The 20,194-nt window shown below is 37.9% G+C and overlaps 2 protein-coding genes across 3 annotated transcripts; one reads left to right on the top strand and one right to left on the bottom strand.

The window, feature by feature from the left end:
- The first annotated feature begins 1,025 nt into the window (after nucleotides 1-1,025).
- Nucleotides 1,026-18,824, top strand: si:dkey-17m8.1 (C-Jun-amino-terminal kinase-interacting protein 3). 2 transcript variants are annotated; one of them, XM_041794370.1, is made up of 28 exons: nucleotides 1,026-1,155; nucleotides 2,860-3,243; nucleotides 3,338-3,532; nucleotides 3,614-3,734; nucleotides 3,859-3,929; nucleotides 4,044-4,108; nucleotides 6,615-6,684; nucleotides 6,782-6,942; nucleotides 7,083-7,357; nucleotides 7,841-7,898; nucleotides 8,496-8,648; nucleotides 8,790-8,832; nucleotides 9,584-9,711; nucleotides 9,830-9,883; nucleotides 10,351-10,491; nucleotides 10,663-10,759; nucleotides 11,948-12,034; nucleotides 12,966-13,013; nucleotides 13,168-13,309; nucleotides 13,464-13,506; nucleotides 13,616-13,696; nucleotides 13,825-13,892; nucleotides 13,991-14,139; nucleotides 14,236-14,407; nucleotides 15,214-15,327; nucleotides 15,423-15,521; nucleotides 15,636-15,725; nucleotides 17,834-18,824. In XM_041794370.1, the coding sequence occupies exons 2-28, from the start codon at nucleotides 3,142-3,144 to the stop codon at nucleotides 17,950-17,952; spliced, it is 2,946 nt and encodes a 981-aa protein (XP_041650304.1). In that variant the 5' UTR covers nucleotides 1,026-1,155; nucleotides 2,860-3,141; the 3' UTR covers nucleotides 17,953-18,824. The 2 variants fall into 2 exon arrangements, with proteins under 2 accessions (XP_041650304.1, XP_041650303.1); XM_041794369.1 differs by having other exon boundaries at nucleotides 10,627-10,759.
- A 108-nt stretch (nucleotides 18,825-18,932) lies between these two features.
- On the bottom strand, nucleotides 18,933-20,110 carry LOC121514336 (transmembrane protein 238-like). The gene is made up of 2 exons (XM_041794513.1): nucleotides 20,031-20,110; nucleotides 18,933-19,550 (listed from the first exon to the last, which is right to left on the bottom strand). Exon 2 carries the CDS (start codon nucleotides 19,541-19,543, stop codon nucleotides 19,214-19,216), a length of 330 nt encoding a protein of 109 aa, XP_041650447.1. The 5' UTR covers nucleotides 19,544-19,550; nucleotides 20,031-20,110; the 3' UTR covers nucleotides 18,933-19,213.
- Between the last annotated feature and the right edge of the window lie 84 nt (nucleotides 20,111-20,194).

Below are 20,194 nucleotides of genomic sequence, written 5' to 3'. Positions count from 1 at the left end.
TTCATAAACATGTGAAAGTTATTTTGAGATAAAAAAAAATAAGTATTATGAAAAGTAAGTCATAAGCATGGAATAAAAAAAAATCTAAATTAAGAGGTTTTGGTCATAATTATGGGATAGAAGGTCAAAATTGGCATGATTATGATAAAAAAAGACAAAATGATGATAGTCATAATAATAGAATAAAAATATTCGATATAAGTCATAAATGTGAGATAAAAGTCGATGTTTAATGGTCAGAAGGAACAGGTTATGAGAAAATTAGTTATTATGAGATATACGTCAAAATTATAAGATAAAAAGTCAACATTATCTTACTATACTATAGACACTATACTTTATATCTCACTATTATCTCATCAATTTTGACTCACTATCTTATAAGTTCGACTTTTTGTCTCAGAATTTTGATTTTTTTTTACAATCTCATATCTTGCATTTGGGATTTTTTTTTTTCCATCATTTTTTTTTTGATCTTGTGGAAATATACTTCAACAATGGCGATTGCTTGTTTAAAATAACACTGAATGTTATTAAAAGTTTGCCAACCTTACTGTATAAACAGTTTTGCCTGGCTTTGTTTTGTATTGTAAAGACAGAAGTTTATAATTTCTGCATTCATAAAATTATATTTTGCTCACTGGTCTCAGATTGCCTCTTATATTAATCGCATTATGTCCCCTGATCACGTCCTCACACTGTACCTGCTTCACCTTTACTACAAACCCTGTTCATAACGCAAATATCGTTAATCTCTGATATCATTCATGTAGCAACGAAGGAACAGACTATCTCATAGGTATGTGCGGTATTTCGACAGGTATCAAACTTGGAGGTCTATTCCTCAAGTCACCTGACAACCAGCACCAACCTTATTGGTCACGTGTCATCGTTCAAGTTTCAGGAAACTTTTTTTTCCCGTCTGAAAACAAAACTGCCCAGGTCCCGCCTCTTCTCTCCGCCTATTGGCTACAGCCCAAAGCAGCAGCACTCAGATAGGCCTACGTGACAACATTTCTGCGTACGTCAGACTTAAACAACACCCCCTTCTTCAAACTCGTTTATCTGTAATTGAACCTTTCCCTGAAGAAAACGTCTGGAATGTATTTATTTTATTGAAATGATGTGAAAGCAACAAGGAAGCCGACTTTTAAGGTGAGTTTGTAAGGACAGAAGAACAAAAACTCGACGACTTGGCTCGTTATTTGGCGAAGTTAGGACTTTGTAAACTTGCTGCCAAGGTATCACAAGGTGTCCACTGTCAGTCATGTTACTTATTTATACAGTTTGGCAATACAAGGGGTTCATATTTAAAGCTGTGAGCTTTTAGCTAACCGAGGACAATCAATAGTCTATTCGTCGTCGCGTGCAACTTGTTTTTGAGTTGTCATGTTGTTTACACTGACCGTATGAACTTTAGTAAGCTATTTGTGGTACTGTGCATACTCACACACTAAACGACACAGGTACTCGTACAGTTTGTTTTTGCTTCACACTATATTATCCTGAAAAATACCTAAAGATATCTTGTCTTTCATATGTATGTCAAACGTCAAATGATTTTTAGGCTATAATGTTGACAAAAAAGCATAGAGAGCCTAACTCTGGAGTTACACCCATTACTTAGACGCAGTGAAAATTATGTTATCATTATTTTAATTACAACCAAGATTGTTGTCATTGTCAGTCAAAGCTCCTGTGGGGAGTTTTTAGCAGCTACTGAAATACTCTGAAATCAATATAAATGCCTCCTAAAGCAAGCAAGACCATCAGAGTCAAGATTCTCTACTTCCTTATAGTTTTATGGTAGGTGTCAGAAGTCTGTCCTCCTGAAACAGTTTATCACATTCATTTTATTTTCCTTAGCAGAGGTTCTTAACTAGTGATCAGTACGCATTTTTAAATACAGCAGCGTGTGATTTATCAAGTTACAAAAGACAGTTTGAGGATAAAAAATGTTACAAATCAAACATTAAATTCTTCTTTAAAGTTTTGTTCAAAAAGTTAAACTATCAAAACATACATTTTTTTATCATTACAATAATTTCATTTGTATAGCATCTTTAGAAAACGTAAGCATAAGAACACAACAAGAAAGAAAAAAACCCAACAACAGAGGAACCCATAAAAAAAATTTCAGCCAATAATGTAACCCTAAAATCATGACATATTATAAAAACTCAGGAACATATCGTCAAGTCATTATAAAATACCAAGAAACATAAAAATCCAGAAGAAAAATAAAATTGAAATTAAATAAGAAACTCTAAACAACACACATAATGGTATATATAACACATGGACAACACAAGATATAACACAAGATGGACAAGCTCCCATTATAGGGGGAATGTTGCTGAAAAGCTATTTTAACGTTCATTTCTAAAATCATATATAGCCGCAATGGATTTTCTTCAGAGCAACTAAGTCATCAACTGATTGGTTCTGTTGTTTGGCAATATTGAACAACATACAACAAACTTGTTTGTGCCTGAAATGACAACTTTAAAGAAAAGCCATCAAGCCTTGAGGTCTGACTCCATGTAATCTGAATTGTACAATTTTGTCGATACTCTGATTTAAAAGCCAACCACTGAAATTTAAATTTCATCCTTACAAAGTAGTTTCTTTGTTGTTGGTTTCCTATTAAACAAACCAAGTTAGTCCCAGATTATGGAGCAGAACACCACATGACCATGTCTGCCAGTTATAAGCTTATGTTAAGTAGATGGAAAAAAAGAAAAAAATGCATGTCTAAACTTGAGTACTGCACAAAATTAGTTGACTCTACTTTTGCGGTTAAGCCTGTAGAAGAGACTGATTATCATTCCATCTAATTTTTCCTCTTTTCTCTCCTAGGATGGACACTAATACGCCCCCTGATATCAGATAAACTTCACAGACACTATAGAAACTGCAGGTTTAGTGTAGTAAAGGATGCAGCCCTCACCAAGACTAAATGAAAGCTGTGAAGGATGGGTGGTGCTGGTGTTAGCAGAAATGTTCAAAAGGTAGATGAACTAGTTATATTAGTTGGTGAGGAGGTATAATCAAAAGAGGAACTTTTTTCTACATAATTTACCCTTGGTGTTGAGCAAGGTAAACCCTGTGTAGAGTTACTGCAGCAAATGAGAATATCAGATGATGGAGTGCCATGAGAGAGGGCTGTGTGGGACTGGGGAGGTGGAGCTGGACCCCAACATCGTGAGTGAGGAAGCAGGAAAACTGTACTCAGAACTACAGGTAAAGCTGCTTATTTTTGATTATTTTGTGTCATGTGTAGATATGGTAACACTCTACTACCTTGCTTTTACTCTGTTGCTTTACCCAATCACAGACTGTTATAGAGACCCATGGCGAAGGTGTGGTTGAGTCATTGGTGCCCATATTTGTGTGGGTCCTGGAGGGGCTGGCAACCTGCAAGGCCCAGTTGAGGGAAAAGGAGGAGGAGGCGGAGAAGGAGAAAGCTGAGCGGGAAGAGCTGCTGGAGAGATACAAAGCAGAGAGAACGCTTAGGAAAGAAAGTCAGGAGGTGGGGACTTCTGAAGGTGCTGATGTAGTGTGTTATGTAGTGTATGTATTCAGGTTCATTAAAACAGTGTGTTTTCTTCAGAGGTATCTGGAGCTAGATGACCAAATTGAACAAGAGAGGAGAGCCTTGAAGGGGAGAGAGATCGAGAGAGAACGACGAGAGAGAGAGCTAGAGAGGAAAGCGAGAGAGCAGGCTGATCAGTGTGAGGATTTAAATTATAATCATGACTTTAAACATATTAAAGGGGTGTTTCAAATTTACTGTTCTCTGCTAGCTTTTTTTCATCTTGATTGTGAGTTTAGAGCTACATGATTTGTTTCTTGCAGTGGTGGCCTTGGAGGAGCAGAAAGCTAATCTGGGCAGAGAACTAAGCACACTGAAGCTCACTCACAACAAGGTCAGATACTGAGTTTGAATCAAAGAACTTGTTTGAACACATTTTCTCTATAATATGTTTCAATTTTGCCATTGTTATTTTCCTTACATACATTCCCTATGTTTTCTCCTTTAGTTGGCTCATACATATCGGGAAATTTTGGAGAAGAGAAGAGATTCTGAAAGAGATTCCCCATTAAGGTTTTTCAAAACTCTTTTATCTACAGTATAATATTATCAATAGTGTGGATCAGTGGTTCTCAACTATTATAGACCGAAGCTCCACCTCCACGTCGTTAATGAGAAATCTCAAATTTACAAAATTTCAATGTGAAAAAATGTGGCAATGTGGACTGTAGATTGAACAAAACATGTGACTTAATTATGAGTCAAGACAAAACAAACATGTTTTAAGAGCACATCATTACAGAAGTCCTTAAAGTTCATGCATGAATGCATTTCATGTGATATCATGTCAAAACTGAGTTAAATAAAATGCACTGATACATGCCTGTTTTAAGATAAAGGTGATTAGGGCTTCTGTACACAATAGACTGTCACAACAGTTTTTTCAGGCACACATTTCGCTGAAAACAGCTGCATGACCCACTTTTGGGTACCAAACCCCAGTTGTTTAACCATTATTTTAATGGTTAAATAGCAGTGACTGTATGCAAACCACTTAGGTGCATAGCAATTCAAAAATAGCAGCCAGAAAAAAAACAAAACAAAAAACATTCCCTCTTACTGCCAACATAGTACATGTCAGGGTATTGGTTTGAATATCTATGTACATGGATGTTACCTCTCATTACTTAAAAACTATCACCTGAAGCAGACTTCTGTCAAAACATTGTGATATGATCTTTTTTGTGGCATAGAGTGAGTGAGCAGGCTTCTGTCATTTCTCTGGCTATGACTATAGGTAGTGTCTCATTCTCACAGTGATCACATACAGTAGGTAATTGTGACAACAGCTTTATTAAGAGCTACTCTTGACTCTACACAAATATAATTCTAATGAGACTGTTGCTTTTACCAGGTTAACAGTATTGTCTGATATTTAAACAGCACTGTGCAGAACTTTTAGGCATGTTTGGGCAAACAGTTGAAGCTGATTAAGGCATACAGAGGCAAGTAATCCCACCTGAGGGCAGGAAGAAGGATTGGCATAACCCAGGTTGTGCTCTGCATGTCTTTGCATATTACGAGGGGCATGGTAAAGTAATCTGTACAATAACAAAGTTCACAATTTTTAAGGTGGATGTGGAGAGTAAGCATGGCCTAGGGTACTGTCATACCAGGTAGTAGGGTTGCCATGACCCCCTGGTTGTGCTATCAATGTCCCAAGGGCCCAACAATTGCCAGCGGTCTCCAAGGGCCAGCAAGGGTTGAATCCTTAGGGCCCTACATGCCTCAATCTCCTGCACACCGCTGTATGTTGTACAAAGAAACACACAAGCTTAAAATGTGCAAAAATAAATTCATATGTGGGCTGCTGTTGTGAAATGCACTGTGGGTAATGATGTCAAATCGTTACCTCGTGCTTCTTCCCACACCTTTATCTTTGTGAATCACCCATAACCATTTAAAAATTCTAACCTAAGAGCAGTTTTAGTGAATACAGTAAGGAGGATGAAGATAAAAAGAACATTACAAAAAGTGCTTTGCACAACGGTGGCAGCCTACATGTGAATCTGCTTTTTTATATATAAATCAAGTGTGTTTCTTTGTGCAACATTCGTAAAAAAGAGACGAATATTAATCTAATAGGGCTGGGTTACCCTTCACCAAAACAAAAAAAAAACTTTTTTGTCTTTGATGGGGATGCTACAAAAATTGTTAAAAATTCATTTATATGGCGTTAACAATTATAGCGTTTTTGGTAGGTGTAGGATTATTATTACCTCCGCCAAGGAGGTTATGTGATCAGGTGGGTTTGTTAGTTTGTTCGTTTGTTCGTTTGTTAGCAACATAACTCAAAAAGTCATAGATTTTCATGAAATTTTCAGGAAATTTCAGGAATGGCATAAGGAAGAACTGATTAGATTTTGGGACTGATCCGGATCACTGTCTGGATCCAGGAATTTTTTAAAGGATTCTTTACTATTAGGAGATAGGGCTAATGGCCGAGGTCTGCGCTGTTACCACTTCACACCAGGAGATGGCGGACATGAGTAACTTCAATCCCAGCAGCATGTTTTCGGTGTCTTTCTATTCAAGGTTTTGGAGTTTATAGAGTTTGAAAGACGCATGCCCGGTTGAGGAGACGAGTCAGAGCTTAACAGAGAGAAAGACAGCGAATTGTAGCGAGAATACTCACAATGCTGGGAGGAATAGAGGACTGCTCACCCTCTGCCATGACTTTCAGTCGTCCGGTGAGACCATGGGTGAGACTGTCAGTGGCTAGGCAGGCAATGGTTCCGCCATGACAGTCCACACGTAGCGAAGCCAGTGCTTTGCTTCACCATGACTCCACCCCACCGGGGGGAAGTGTTTGGCGAATTAGATTTTGGGAGTGATCGGGATCACTGTCTGGATCCAGGAATGTTTTCAAAGGATTCTTCACTGTTGGGAGGTAGGGCTAATGGCGGAGGTTTGCGCTCTCTGAGTGCGTTTCTAGTCTGTTTATATTTTCTGCAGGAAACGAAACTGAACTGGGCAAACTGATACTGATTTCTTTTATTCATCACTATGTTTGATTTAGAAATCACGTGCGACCCAAGAATGTTGAATTTTCCTCCAACCCAGTCCTTGAATCCAATGTTAATGAAAAGGTAAATATATTCTTACTTGACTAATCTACCGCATGTCAGATTAGTTTTAAACATGAGTTTTCTGGAGAAGTTATTGTTCTATGCCTTTTTTTTGCAGATGGTACAGAGACCACATTCAAATTCTGGTCCCCCTTCTTTAGAAGGCCTTGAAACCAAAGATGGAAATGCAATTGATATTGCTGGAAAACCCGGCAATCATTTTATCAATGACATCATCAGCTCCACACCTGAGCTCAGGCAGTTTCACATGGATGCAAGGTCATTGTCTGAACCATGAACTTATTTCTATGCCAAGTGTGCAACCATTAAATCTAAGCCCCCCTGAGATCAGTAGCACACAGAAAACATTATTTTTAAATCCAATTTTTCTTCTTCTTTTTTATTTACTTCACCATCAGCACTCCTGTAACAAGACCCAACACCAAAGAGGCTCCGAAAGAAGAGCTGGAGAAAAGTTTGGAAGATGAGATAGAGGAGATGGAGGAGAAGGAGCCAGAAGCAGACAAAGAGCAGGGAGTGAAAAGGCAGGGAAAAGACGAGGAGCAGGAGGAAGAGGGGGAGGAAGATGATAGTATGGAGTGGGAGCTTCGCAACACAGACTCTGTTTTCTCCGAGCTGTCGGAGCTGAGTCGGGATTACGTGGAGAGCGTAGACCAAGGGGCCAGTGTTCGAGGTAAACACATTAATTGAAACAATTATGGCTGCTGTGCTCCCTTTTCTTAGTAACCAGAGGATGAGTTAATGGTTGATTGTTAAATATTTATCCCCAAAAAATCCTAAAAAATGCTGTAGTTGTGCACTTCCCAACAGAAACAAGCAAATCTCTCAAAAACATGCCTTTCTTGTGTTTCATGCAGCACCGAAACACAAAGTAAGTGACTCAGATGTTGGAAAGTACAAAAGGTTGCTTCCCTAAAACAATGTGGCATTAGTAAGACTATAAATATCCTGCAAACATGAAGTGCAAGTACATTAGAAGAGGACTCCTACTGTATGCTAACAAAGTTTCACTTCTTTTTTCAATCATTTGTCATCCCATGTGGTAATTTCATGGATTAGATTAAAGACTAATTAACTGCACTAGTTAGACCTATTTCTTCTTGAGTTTGACCTGTTTGTGTGTCTAAGTGCTTTCTGATATTTGTTTTCTGTTTAGGCAGCACAGACCAGTTTGAGGAGATTCTTTCTCAGTATGAGGAACTGAAAGTCACCCAGTGAGTCCTATTTTTGATTTCTCTGACCCTGTTTTGACTACGTTTGTGTGATGGATTGATCATCAAGGGGAGTTTCCAAATACATTTTACCATACTGATTACAGATATCCTGAGGATGACACATTTAGCACATTTAGCACATTGAGCTTAAATTTGTATTAAATGTGCAACATAAATAAAATTGAACTGAACTGAATTGCAAAAAAATAATTTGTCAAGAGAGCTGATCCAGACATTGGCTTTGTTTCTGCATCAAATACCTCATTTAGATAAAAAGGAAAACACTCAGAAAATGAACACTTGGACATAAATCAACTTGAAAAAAGTCATCAATCCAAGTTTGACAATTACTTGGCTTCTATTGCAGCTTTATAATTAGCCCTGTGTCCTAACTGTTACATAGAAGAGGAGGGGTTTATGAACTATAATCCAGCTCATCAGCATGAAGAGAGCTAAATATTTTTGCTTCACTCCTGGCTGCTGTTGCTTTGTCCATCTTAACATACTTATAGTCTGCTTTCTTACTACATCAATAGTAAATCATCCAAAAAAAATCTGTGATAATCTTTAATTTCTCAACTTTGTTCTTTTCTTCAGTGAGCTAGTTGATGCTGCCCGTAAGGCTCTGATATCTCGAGTGGTGGAGCTGACTGATGACCGTTCAGCTCTTCAGCTGGAATTGTCGTCTCTGCAGGAAACAGCCTCACGTCTAGAGGGACGGATAAAGGAGAAGGAGGAGGAAACTAAGAGGTGGAGAAGATTGTTCTGCACATTTTTCCAGTTTTATTGTTTGCAAATTGATGTTTTGTAAGAAAAAAGTGATTTTGTTTTTGTTACTTCAAGCCCCATATTTGTAAGTTCATGTTTTTTTTTAATCCACTGTTTTATTAGACTTCGGAAAGAGCTGGAAGCTTGGCAGTCTGAGGATCCAGATGTAAGGAGACCTTTTTCTGTTTTTTTGTTCTATTTCATTTTTAGATTATTTTTGGGGCTTTTTGCCTTTATTATGATATGGTAGCCAAAGAGTGACAGGAAACATTAGGAGAGTGGTGGGGGGAAGACATGCCATCAATCAGCGCAGAGACCGGGACTCGATCAAATTTTTCAAACTTCAATTTAAACTTTTATCTACAGTCTTACAAAGATTTATTGCAACTTTAGTACTTCATTGGTAAAGCGTCCCCATATTCAGCTGCTGTGCGTTATTAATGACTATATGGAACTGAAACATGCACCCCGTTAAGACCTACAGCCACCAAAATCATATCTTCTGGAACCCTAAAATTGTTAAAAAATAATCTCCATAAATCTCAGGGTTTTCTGAAGCGGCACAGAATTTAAAAGTTTACTATTTCGCAGCTTTGGCAGCAATCAGAGATGAAAACAAACATTTGAAAGCTTAAACCCATTGGCTTTAACTGGAAACAACTGCCTCTGACCTTAAGCTTGTTTAAATTTCTTGAAATCATGAATCAATCAAATCAAAATGTAAACTTTAAGCATTTTTATCCACCATCTTCTATGCATATTTTTTAGTGAATCACATTACAGTCTGTTGTTCAAGTGTCTTAAAAACAATGAGATCATCCAAAATGCTCTGACATCATATTGATTCTTTGAGGTTTATACATGCAAATGTTGCATCTGGTTTACATGAGTTCAAGTCTATATGTTTTTTCTCTTAGGGAACTTCACCCACAACTATGCGCCAGTTTTCTCGCTCTGAAATGGCTCGTGTGGTGATGGAGAAGAATCAATATAAACAGCGTCTGTTTGAGCTGCAGGAGGCGGTTAGACGCAGTCAGACACTTAGGTAAACTTTTTCTTCTGTATTGGGGCACAAGCGACAGTTTCATTTGGTTTGATAGAGATTTGGGTTCAGATTTTGGAAAATGTGTTTCTTATTAACTTTTTTTTGTATATTTCTATAGAGCAACAAAAGAGGAAAGGTTAACAGAGGAAAAAAGGACAAGTGTTTGGAGGAAGTAAGTATTTTGCAATAACAGTTTAAAAATTGCAGGCAGAATGATAAGCAATAGAAGAGTATGCAAGAAAAAAAGCTGACTAGTAGCACTGTAACAATCTTGTTATTGATTTCTTGAATCTAACTTAAGTAGAGAATGTGAGACACAATATGTTAATATGTTTGTTTTAGATAAACTACAATTTGAGGGGTCCATTTCGAAGAATTTCGATGTGCTCATACTGGAGCTTTTAACTACATAGTGGACAAAAACTTCAACAGAAAAGGAACTGAGCATTTGAGAGTATAGATTTTTAAAGAAAGTATATCCGAGGGAGGAATTGTTGTGCTATTTTTGTGATCATGCTGTATTTTTCAGTGCAGATGACATAAAACAAAACCAGTTTGCTAAATTTTCATAATTGTAAAATGGCTGTAATATAGATATACTACGTAAGTGTAAAACATTTGTTTTTATTATTATTAAAGGTTCAACCGCTTGTTAGGCCTGACCAAGTCACCCTTACTCCCGCCTCCCACTTCTGCATTCTCACGTCCCATTTCTCCATCACTCACCCGCTCTCCTCCGCGGCACCCCCAGCAACCAGCTGTCAGTCAAACTCAAGCCGAGTAAGCTCCTCTTTCTTTATCCTGTGTCACTCTTGAATCAGCTCTTCTTACGTGAATTTGCACTCTTTTCAATATGAAGTAATCATCACTCTATAATTCAATTAAGCTGATTAACATCAGAAGCACTCTCTGTAGATCTGCCTCCTCTGCTGCTCTCTCCCCTCGTGTCAGGAAAAGAGAACTCTACAGAGAAATTCGCTCCCATGTTTGGGGATCTCTGGGGAAAAGGCAGATCCATGGCTGGAGCACACCGCTGGCAAACACACAGGTAGGAGAAACACACTGAAGAATATTTTGATCCAGGGACATCTGTTTTCTTACAGTGGGCCGGTTTTGATGGGTTGTTGGTTAGGACAGCAAGGAAGTAAGGAGTTCCAGTTCCATGTATTTGTTCTTTAATTTTTAACTGTTTTGTCTGTAGTCTACTCACTGGGCACGTTCACTTAGTCCTTTTTGGTTACAAATAGTTAGGACAGAAGAAAATGACTCAAAATTTTTTATATAAACTTTTTTGTAGTTTTTTCTGGGCTTTTTGCCTTTATTAGAGTGATATATAACAGTGGATGGAAACAGAAAGATGGATGAGAGAGTGGGGAATGACAACGTGCCCTTGAGCAAGGAGACATTGATGCCTGAACCGCTCTGGTGGTATTTCTTCATAGGAAGTCTGTGTGGGTAGTATGTGCACCAGCATTGTAAAAACTGTAATTTACTTTGGGGATTAATTAAGTAGAAAACAAATAAATGAAAAATCAATAAAATCTGACTTGTGCAAATACATTAGGATTTCTGTATCGCAGTGGTTGTCTTGAATTTCCCTCAGGATTAATAAAGGACTCTCTATCTTTTCCTTTCCTCTAATTCACACCTTCACTTGATACTTAGGATGATAATCGGCCAACTGAGAAAGAATGTAGAACAGTAAATAATTCTGACTCTAATACAGGTCTGATGTTTGTATATATAAAGGCAGGGTGTATGTGACTTACACTTTCTAGCTCTATAAATATAAGGTTAAATAAAACATGCTACAGAGAGTTTAAAATACCAGGCATTGAACAACATCCCTGTGAAAAAATCTGTTAAGACAACAACTGGCAAAAAAAAAAGCTTTCAGGTTTAAAGCTCCTGTCGACTGTTCATACTAGATCTATTTCTTTATTTTGTATGTTTAAGCATGACATGTTTTCTTACTTTGAAATAGATACTTTTGCTTTAATTGATACTGTTTGTTGGACCCACCTATGCTTTACTTTGAAAGTGTAGATGGTATATTTTTTCCCTTTTTATGTTTTTGTCTGTGTGTTGACTTTTTTGCATGTGTTTTCCTAACCCTCAAAAATTTATAATGCTGTTAATGGGATTTATATTGTGACCCCTGAAAACGAGATGGTACAATCCAAGAGGTTTACCCTTATAAAGACATTAAAATATATATAAACTCTCGTTACTGTAGGAATCCCATGAACCAGTGCCTGAACCTAAAGATGTCCCTGTTCTAGTGCGGCTCAGACTGTTGGATCACAGAGACTCAACAGCAAAGGTAATAGTCTCTCTAGGACAAAGAAGAGCCTATTTATCACAAGAACGTTGCAGCCTGCACATTAGACTTATGCTCTGGGTTGCAACATCTATGCGAAGGTTTCTCAGCATTTGAGATATTTAAATCCTACACTTACATTATCATTGGTGTAAAGGGTTTTGAAAGGTGGGAAACTTGTAGGATGTCAAAGAGCAGAGGATTTTAGCTGTGCATTCTTAGAGACGTCCCTCAGAAATGTAATATGACTTTAATATGTGCCCTAGTTCCCTTTTCCAAGAGCAGACATAAAGTTTTCCCTCTGTAAGAGAGCTTAATCACTGAAAAGTAGTGCTAACATTGCACAACAATAATAAATCAAAATTTTATGAAAATGACCAAAGATGACTTGTTATCACAGCAAAATGGTGTAAAATAAAATAGATGGATATACTGTATGTCTGCTTGGGGCTTCTGTAGGTCATACACTTTATGCTGTGATTGTTTTCTAGGTTGAGATCCACAATCCATTTTTGAGTCCCAAAACACCATTCAAGAACTACTACAGTGGATAAAGGTTTTGGGCTTTGTTACCACCTTAAATGATGCTAATTCACACTTTACATAAGGAAAGTATATTTTAGGTAGCATTTGTTTGTTAACTACAGTTAACAGAAATTATCAGATGTAAGCTGTTCAGAAACAGTTAAAACAAGGGGCAACACCTTAAAAATCAAAATAAAAACACCTTATTTTGCTACAGTGTTTTACTTTGTTTGGACGCCAGTTTCTACTAATCTCTGTGATTCAAACACACAATGACACAACTTAAGTTACAAACTAACTTGTTTCATTTTGGGGTTTTTAGCAAACTTTACACCATGATTTATGGCAGAATTTCTAAATATGCGGTTCAACAGGTCACTGGTGAAGTTATACCTTTTTTATCTTTCAGCTGAACTGCGCAGTTGCTGTTACTCCTGAGATCTCAGGAGAGGCTTCAGTAAGTCTATGATTGTCTTTCTTAAATAGCACCACTTGTCATGCTCAACAATCACCATGTACAGTTCTATTCAGCCATAACTAACACAGACCTAGGGACAAGTTGTTTCATGCCACTCATCTCTCCACACTCCATATTCATCCTTCTCTGCCAGTGCTCTGTGTGGGTTGTATCTGGCCCCGCCTCCTGCAGTGATATTACAATTATTGATCCGGCACGCTCCAACACGGTTGTGGATCAGTTCAGCCTCCCTCCCACAGCTCCTGTCCTCTGCATCTGTGCTGTGCCTCCCATAGGTCAGTGCCAGCAGAGAGGGCTGCAGCACAGTCAACTTCTCTTATGTGTTCTTTATCCCCTCAAACCAAACTCATACTAGATACTGTTTAAAAATCTACATGGCTTACTTGGCCTTTTCTCTTTGACACAGTCTCTGTGGTCATGTTGTTTCAGGTGACTCTAGGGGAACTGTATGGATCGGGACTCAGGAAGGAAGGTACCCTCTGCTGAATAAGCAGCTCACTTCAATGAATAACACGCTCTGAGTGAAATACTTGGTTAAGCACTTTGACCAGCTTTCTAACAGCCTCCTGTCTCTCTTTCAGTATATTGGTCCACTCTGCCTCTGCTGGCAGGAGGCACTGTCTACAGTCTGTTTCCCTCTCAGAGAGTGTTCATTCTCTTACGTGAGTTGTTTATGAATCTTTAGGCTCATATTTGGGCCATTTTTATCCAATTACATCTTTTTGACTTCATCTCCATGTTTTGATCCAGAAGTCTTTGTAAATAAGTCTCTTTTTGACCCATCTGACAGGTATTCCCAGGGTCAAGTCATAGCTGGTTTAGGTGATGGGACTTTAGCATTTTTCTCTCATGGTTCAGGTAATATTTATTTTATTTTATTGTTTTATATATGTTACACAGTTTATAATGTTTAACATGCATTTAGTGTTGTCAGTAACAAAATTTGTGATTGATAGGTGGTTGGAATCTACTGTCACACTCCACAATGGCTCTGGGGTTTAACCCTCTGCAGCCCATTCGCTGCTGCCTTGCAAAAGGAAACCGCCTGTGGGTGGGATACTGGAACAAAATCCATATAGTCGACACTGACACCAAGAAGACTGAGGTAAGAAACAGATGTCGTACCCACTAACCATTATGTGTGTCTCATTTTCACAATGACCTGGAAGTCACTGTCTTTGTTGTTCGTCTGCTCTTTCAGCAAATATTCTCAGTGTCAGAGCGCAGTGAGCAGCAGGTTCGATTCCTGTCTGCTGGTGGGAGCGGTGTTTGGACGTCCTGCCGACTCGACTCAGTCCTCAGACTGTTTGATTGGTCTACAGGACGGCCACTGCAGGAAGTTGATTTAACTTCTTTGGTCACTAAAACATTAGGTATTGAGAATAGGAATTTTATTTTTTTCCTTTAAAACATTCACAATTAACTATATACAATGCTTATTTTGTATTAGCTCTGAAATCTACTGTATTACAGTATTTTTCAGTGTAGTGTGGTCATTTATCAACATTGTAAAGATAGTTTAAGCACATAATGCCCACTATGTATTATTTACTTTTTCTCATTCAGTGATCAAATATTCTCCTTCTGTATTTGTGAATATTCTTATATTCCCAAATATATTTGCTCTACAGGTTTCTGTTAAGCTCTATTTTTTAATATGTGTCTGGGTCTCTGTTGCTGTCAGATGACTAAAGATGTAAAAGAGGATCACTCATTGTTAGACCATCAGGGATTTAAACTAAAAAAACCTGACTTGAGGTCAGGAGTAGGGTTGTCAAATGATTAAAATTTCTAATCATAATTAATCTCATAATTTCTGCAGTTAATTGAAATTTGATATTAATTTCAGAAGGAAATCCCCTTGAGATTGGGGTGTTCATTCCTTGATTCAGATTAACATCAAATTCCTCCCCTGTTATATCCACAATGTCCAGGAACATTCTGGCTGTATCAAGTACTCTTTTAATCTTCTACAGCTCCCTTTGTAAGTCAGCTACAGTTTATTACCATTGAAGTAAAAGGCAAAAATGTTTTTTTCTATTTCCACACTCCTCTTTATTTTGTTCCACCACCTTGTCTTAATTTCTCTCCCTTCTCCTCACAGCATATAACAACCCTCTCACCACTGGGATTTTACCCTCACTGTCCTCCTAACATTTGTTTCTGTCTCCCTCTGCAGGCCCAGCCTTCCTGTCACTCTCACCTCTCCAGATCTCATCTCTCTCAGTCATCTCTGGTCGTCTGTGGGTGGGCACAGGGGGTGGAGCCATTTTCTCAATCCCATTATCTATAAGTAAGTTTATTTTGGCTGAGAGTTTAGGTTCAATGATCTTTTATGGTCATAAACTCATTGCATCATTTCTAATCTACATTAATGACTTTCTGCAGCATCAGAGGACATTTCTATCCCATATTGCTCGATGGCGACAGCACAGCTATGTTACCATGGACACAGACAAGCTGTCAGGTTCATCTTTGCGGCCTCAGGTATGAACTTGTCTTTACTGTACAATTTCAAAAAAGTTGTTTGTTCAGGGGGTTAATTCATAGTGTGTTCTAATGCTGTGTTTTAGTGACTATGATGCCATCTCTGCTCTGCAGGTTGTTTGATCACATCTCATGAAAGTAGCACTGTAACTACCTCTCAGCTTATCCTCAGTGGAGGAGAGGGCTACATCAACTTCCGAATGGGTGAGTTAAAGGAAAATATCAACAAAGTGTATAATAATGTCTGATTTGATGGATTATCACTGCATTACAGTATTTATATGTCCGTAAGAAAGCTCACTGGGCCTCCTTTCCATGCATGTTTGCACTAATTACTCTTTTTACTGTTGCTCAAATACTGTAAGAAATCTCACTGTGGTAAAATGCCTTTCTATTACATGCACATTTGCACTATTTACTCTATTTTCTGTAGCTCAAATACTATAAGAGAGCTCACTGTGGTAAAATGTCTCACCTTATATGCACATTTGCACTAATTACTCTATTTGCTGTACTAAAATACTGTAACAAAGCTCTCTGTGGTAAAATCCCTGGCCTCAAATGCATGACTGCACTAATTAGTCAATATATAGTAGCTTAAATACTGCAAGAGCTCACTGTGGTAAAATGCCTCACCTTATATGTACATTTGCACTAACAACTCTATTTACTATAGCTTATTTACTCTATTTACTATAGCTCATATACTGTAAGAGAGCAAACTATGGTAAAATGTCTCACCTCATATGCACAATTGCACTAATTACTCTATTTACTATAGCTCAAATACTGTAAGAGAGCTAACTGTGGTAAAATGCCTCACCTCAAATGCACATTTGCACTAATTAGTCAATTTATTGTGTTCAGATGGAGTAAGAAAGCTCCCTCGGGTAAAATGCCTCACCTCATATGCACATTTGCATTAAGTACTCTATTTACTGTGTTCAGATGAAGTAAGAGAGCTCTCTGTGGTAAAATGCCTCACCTCAATATGCACATTTGCATTAATTAGTCTTTTTACTGTTGCTCAGATTCTGTTAGAGAGCTCACTGTGGTAAAATGCCTCCCCTTCCATGCATGTTTGCACTAATAACTCTATTTACTTTTGCTCAAAAACTGTAAGAAAGCTCACTGTGGTAAAATGCCTCACCTTATATGTACATTTGCACTAACAACTCTATTTACTATAGCTTATTTACTCTATTTACTATAGCTCATATACTGTAAGAGAGCAAACTATGGTAAAATGTCTCACCTCATATGCACAATTGCACTAATTACTCTATTTACTATAGCTCAAATACTGTAAGAGAGCTAACTGTGGTAAAATGCCTCACTTCATATGCACAGTTGCACTAATTAAACAATTTATAATAATCATAATAATAATAATATCTTGAATTTATATAGCGCCTTTCAAGAAACCTGAGGATGCTTTACAGGAACATATAGACATGGAGATGGACACAAACAAATTTACTGTTTTCAGATGGAGTAAGAAAGCACTCTGTGGTAAAATGCCTCACCTCATATGCACATTTGCATTAATTAATCTATTTACTGTGTTCAGATGGAGTAAGAAAGCTCACTGTGGTAGAATGCCTCCCCTTCCATGCATGTTTGCACTAATAACTCTATTTACTGTTGCTCAAATACTGTAAGAGAGCTCACTGTGGTAAAAAGCCCCACCTCATATGCACAATTGCACAAATTATTCTATTTGAGAGCTCACTGTGTTAAAATGCCTCACCTCATGCACCATTGCATTAAGTAATATAAACTATCTTCTATTAACTTATCTACCTCATGTAAATCTGCCCACATCCTTACATATTTTATACTTCTGATCATGTCTTGTCCGTGTTCTTGCACCCTTTGCACATCTTGCAACTATACTATCAATGCACACAGACTTGTAAGTTCTAGGAAAAAATATCTAACAAGAGTTTGAACATACTACAATCTGAAATTTTAATACTTTTTTAGTTTGATTATTTTTGATATTTAATGTTTTTGTATTCATTGTCAGTTCTTAGTTTGATAAAGCTCCCATGGACGACTATTCTGTTAGTGCTGGTTTTGGTGCTACCCTGAGTGAATGTGTCAGTCATGGAGACTCTTTGCCATGAAATAGAAATAAAAGGTTGTTTCCCTCTGTGCTATTAAACACTCTGTATGGCACCATTAAATCATGACCTCATTTGCTTTTGTAGGTCATAATGAGGCATCACTATTACTATCAGTATGTGGTATAACCAGCTAAAACGTGCTATCAGGATCTTGAATCCTAACTGAGCTGATCGCTTTTTCAGGAGACGATGCTTCTGATGGATCAGCTGAGTTGTCCCAGTCTTCACCTCAGCGGTCTGAGCGCAGCCACATGATCATCTGGCAGAATCCCTCTCCCTCTGTTCCTAGCCCTGCCCTCTGACAGCACTCACATCTCATACACCAGCACTTTTTTGGACAATGATGGAAACAGACAAGTACAGAACACCAGCAGAGCTTTGAAATGATGCTTCAACAGAAATAAATGAGCCATCATGTGAATGTGGCAGCAGTGAAAGTGTCCTCTTAAGAAAATGTGTGGCACAAACTGTTTTATCTGTGTTTACCTCATACATCAGGTTTATCTATTTTTTGTTTGATCACTGTGGATGATGATCTCTTACCGTGTGCCTTATCTCGTCTCATCATTTCTGTCAAATTGGTCAGTAATTCAGCTGCCCGGTTTTCAACAGCTAGTTTCATTTGCACTGAAACTGTATACTCAGTTTCTGACTTATACTCAGATCAGATACTCAGACATCAGATCTTTATGTCATACTTCTTTTGATCAGAAAGTTTAACTTAATAATGTGGCTGCTCTTGAGGCTGCTGTGTACATACTGTAGTGTTAACTGTGATCTGGAAACTGGTATTGATCTTCCCTCAGTGCAAAGACAATCAGACATTTAGTATCTCCTGATGCTGCATCAAGATCGGGCATTACTAATTCTGATTGAATGTGGGTGTTTTGCATGTTATTTTTCTCCACATTAAATGTGGTGTAAAACTTATACTGCACATGTATATCTGTCTTTGTAAAGATGTGGAATATCCCATCTTTTAAATGCCATCTTTGAGTGCTCATCCTTTGAAATTATTTATTTTCTCAATCATTTTTGTCTTTGCCTTTTAATTTCCTGGTTTTTCTTTTAATTTGATTTCTGTATCATTTTTTAAATAAGGAAAGCAAATCCTTTCAATGCAGTATATAAGTGCAATTACACATGGTTGCACACATAAATAAAATGTGTTCTGTGGAAACATTGTGACTTTGTTTCTGGGTAGGAGGAAAAAATGAATCAACAATCACTCAAGTAGAAATAATACCCCAGATTAATCTGTTTAATACTCACTTACTTGATTATTTTGTGGTGCATAAAGTACAATTCTGAGTAGACCACATGAAACTCCTTACACAGAGAAGATATACATTTCTTAGGTTTTCATACAAAATCATAAAAAGTGACAATGATCATTTCATATGAATGAGTGGCTTGTTGACTCCACATTTATTTAAGAGGAGAGCAACAAACAGCCATCACAGTCCTGAGCTTCAGACATTTTGGCCTACTGCCTGGTTAAGAACAGGTCTTGGTGTAACAACAGTCTAGTCAAGTCTGTCTAGAATTCCTTATGCTCCACTCCTATGTTGGACTGCTGTGAGTCCTTGGGATCCGTATCCGGCGGCTCAGGGAGCGAGCGAGGCGGTCCACAGCTCCACCAACGGTTCCCCCCAACTCCTTCTTAGAGGTCAGACCTTCAATGTTGCCACTGTACCATATGACCCAGCCTGCCAGGGACATAAGCACCAACAGGGCCCCTGTGTACACCAGCAAATCCCCAAAGTCTCTGCCTTTAATTTCTAATGGGGCAAAGACCCCCAGCAGCAGGGAAGTCACACCCAGGAGATCCATCAGCACAGCAAACACCAGGGCCAGCTTACAGTGGGACAAGCCCTCATATTTGGGTGCCATGATTGCACTGAAAAAAAGGACATTTTAGTTTTCTTAATCAAATATTATGGCTCCTAAGAGACAACAATAAATAGCATAAAGTAATTCATAATTAATATCTGTCAACAAATCAGTTCTAGAGGCCAGTGTTTTGCTCTACTATTTCATAGGTAAGGTTACATATTTAAAAGGTAAGGTATTTTGAACCAGCACAGAATCTAGTGAAAGGGCATTTGCTAAAAACAAAATATATTCTTTTACATCTTCCTGCCCAGGGACCACAGATGAAAATTAGCTAACTCTGGCTTGACAGTTTTGTTTTGCATAGCCCCTGTCAAATAAACTAATAAATAAAAAGAAGGCTTCACTTGTCTTCCGTCTTTTCACTGCCATACATGTAAAGTTAAAACAGGTGCCACACCTGTCCCTTTAGTTTACAGTGGTTTCTTATGAAAACAGTCAATAAATTAATTTTGGATATTTATTTAAAAATAAGAGAAATGCTCACCTTTAACCTGACAGCTTGTTGAAGATTTAAAATCCAAATATGCCACAAATAAAATCCATGCTTTGTTCAGTCTCGGGTCTGTGAAGCCAACGTTGACGCTGAAATCTGACACCTCTACGTAACCTGCTCGACCTGTCCTGCAATATTTCTACCGCCAACAAAGT

Source organism: Cheilinus undulatus, linkage group 8, assembly GCF_018320785.1.
Source record: "Cheilinus undulatus linkage group 8, ASM1832078v1, whole genome shotgun sequence".
NCBI lineage: Eukaryota > Metazoa > Chordata > Actinopteri > Labriformes > Labridae > Cheilinus > Cheilinus undulatus.
The sequence above is the reverse complement of the archived record's forward strand: the minus strand, read 5'-3'. Positions and strand labels throughout refer to the sequence as shown.

Coding starts and splice junctions, on each gene's coding strand:
- LOC121514336 (XM_041794513.1), bottom strand. CDS start 19,543: ATGGCACCCAAATATGAGGGCTTGTCCCACTGTAAGCTGGCCCTGGTG.
- si:dkey-17m8.1 (XM_041794369.1), top strand. CDS start 3,142: ATGATGGAGTGCCATGAGAGAGGGCTGTGTGGGACTGGGGAGGTGGAG. Junction 6,943..7,082: donor CAGTTTCACATGGATGCAAG/GTCATTGTCTGA, acceptor CTTCACCATCAG/CACTCCTGTAACAAGACCCA. Junction 13,893..13,990: donor ATTTTTCTCTCATGGTTCAG/GTAATATTTATT, acceptor TGTGATTGATAG/GTGGTTGGAATCTACTGTCA.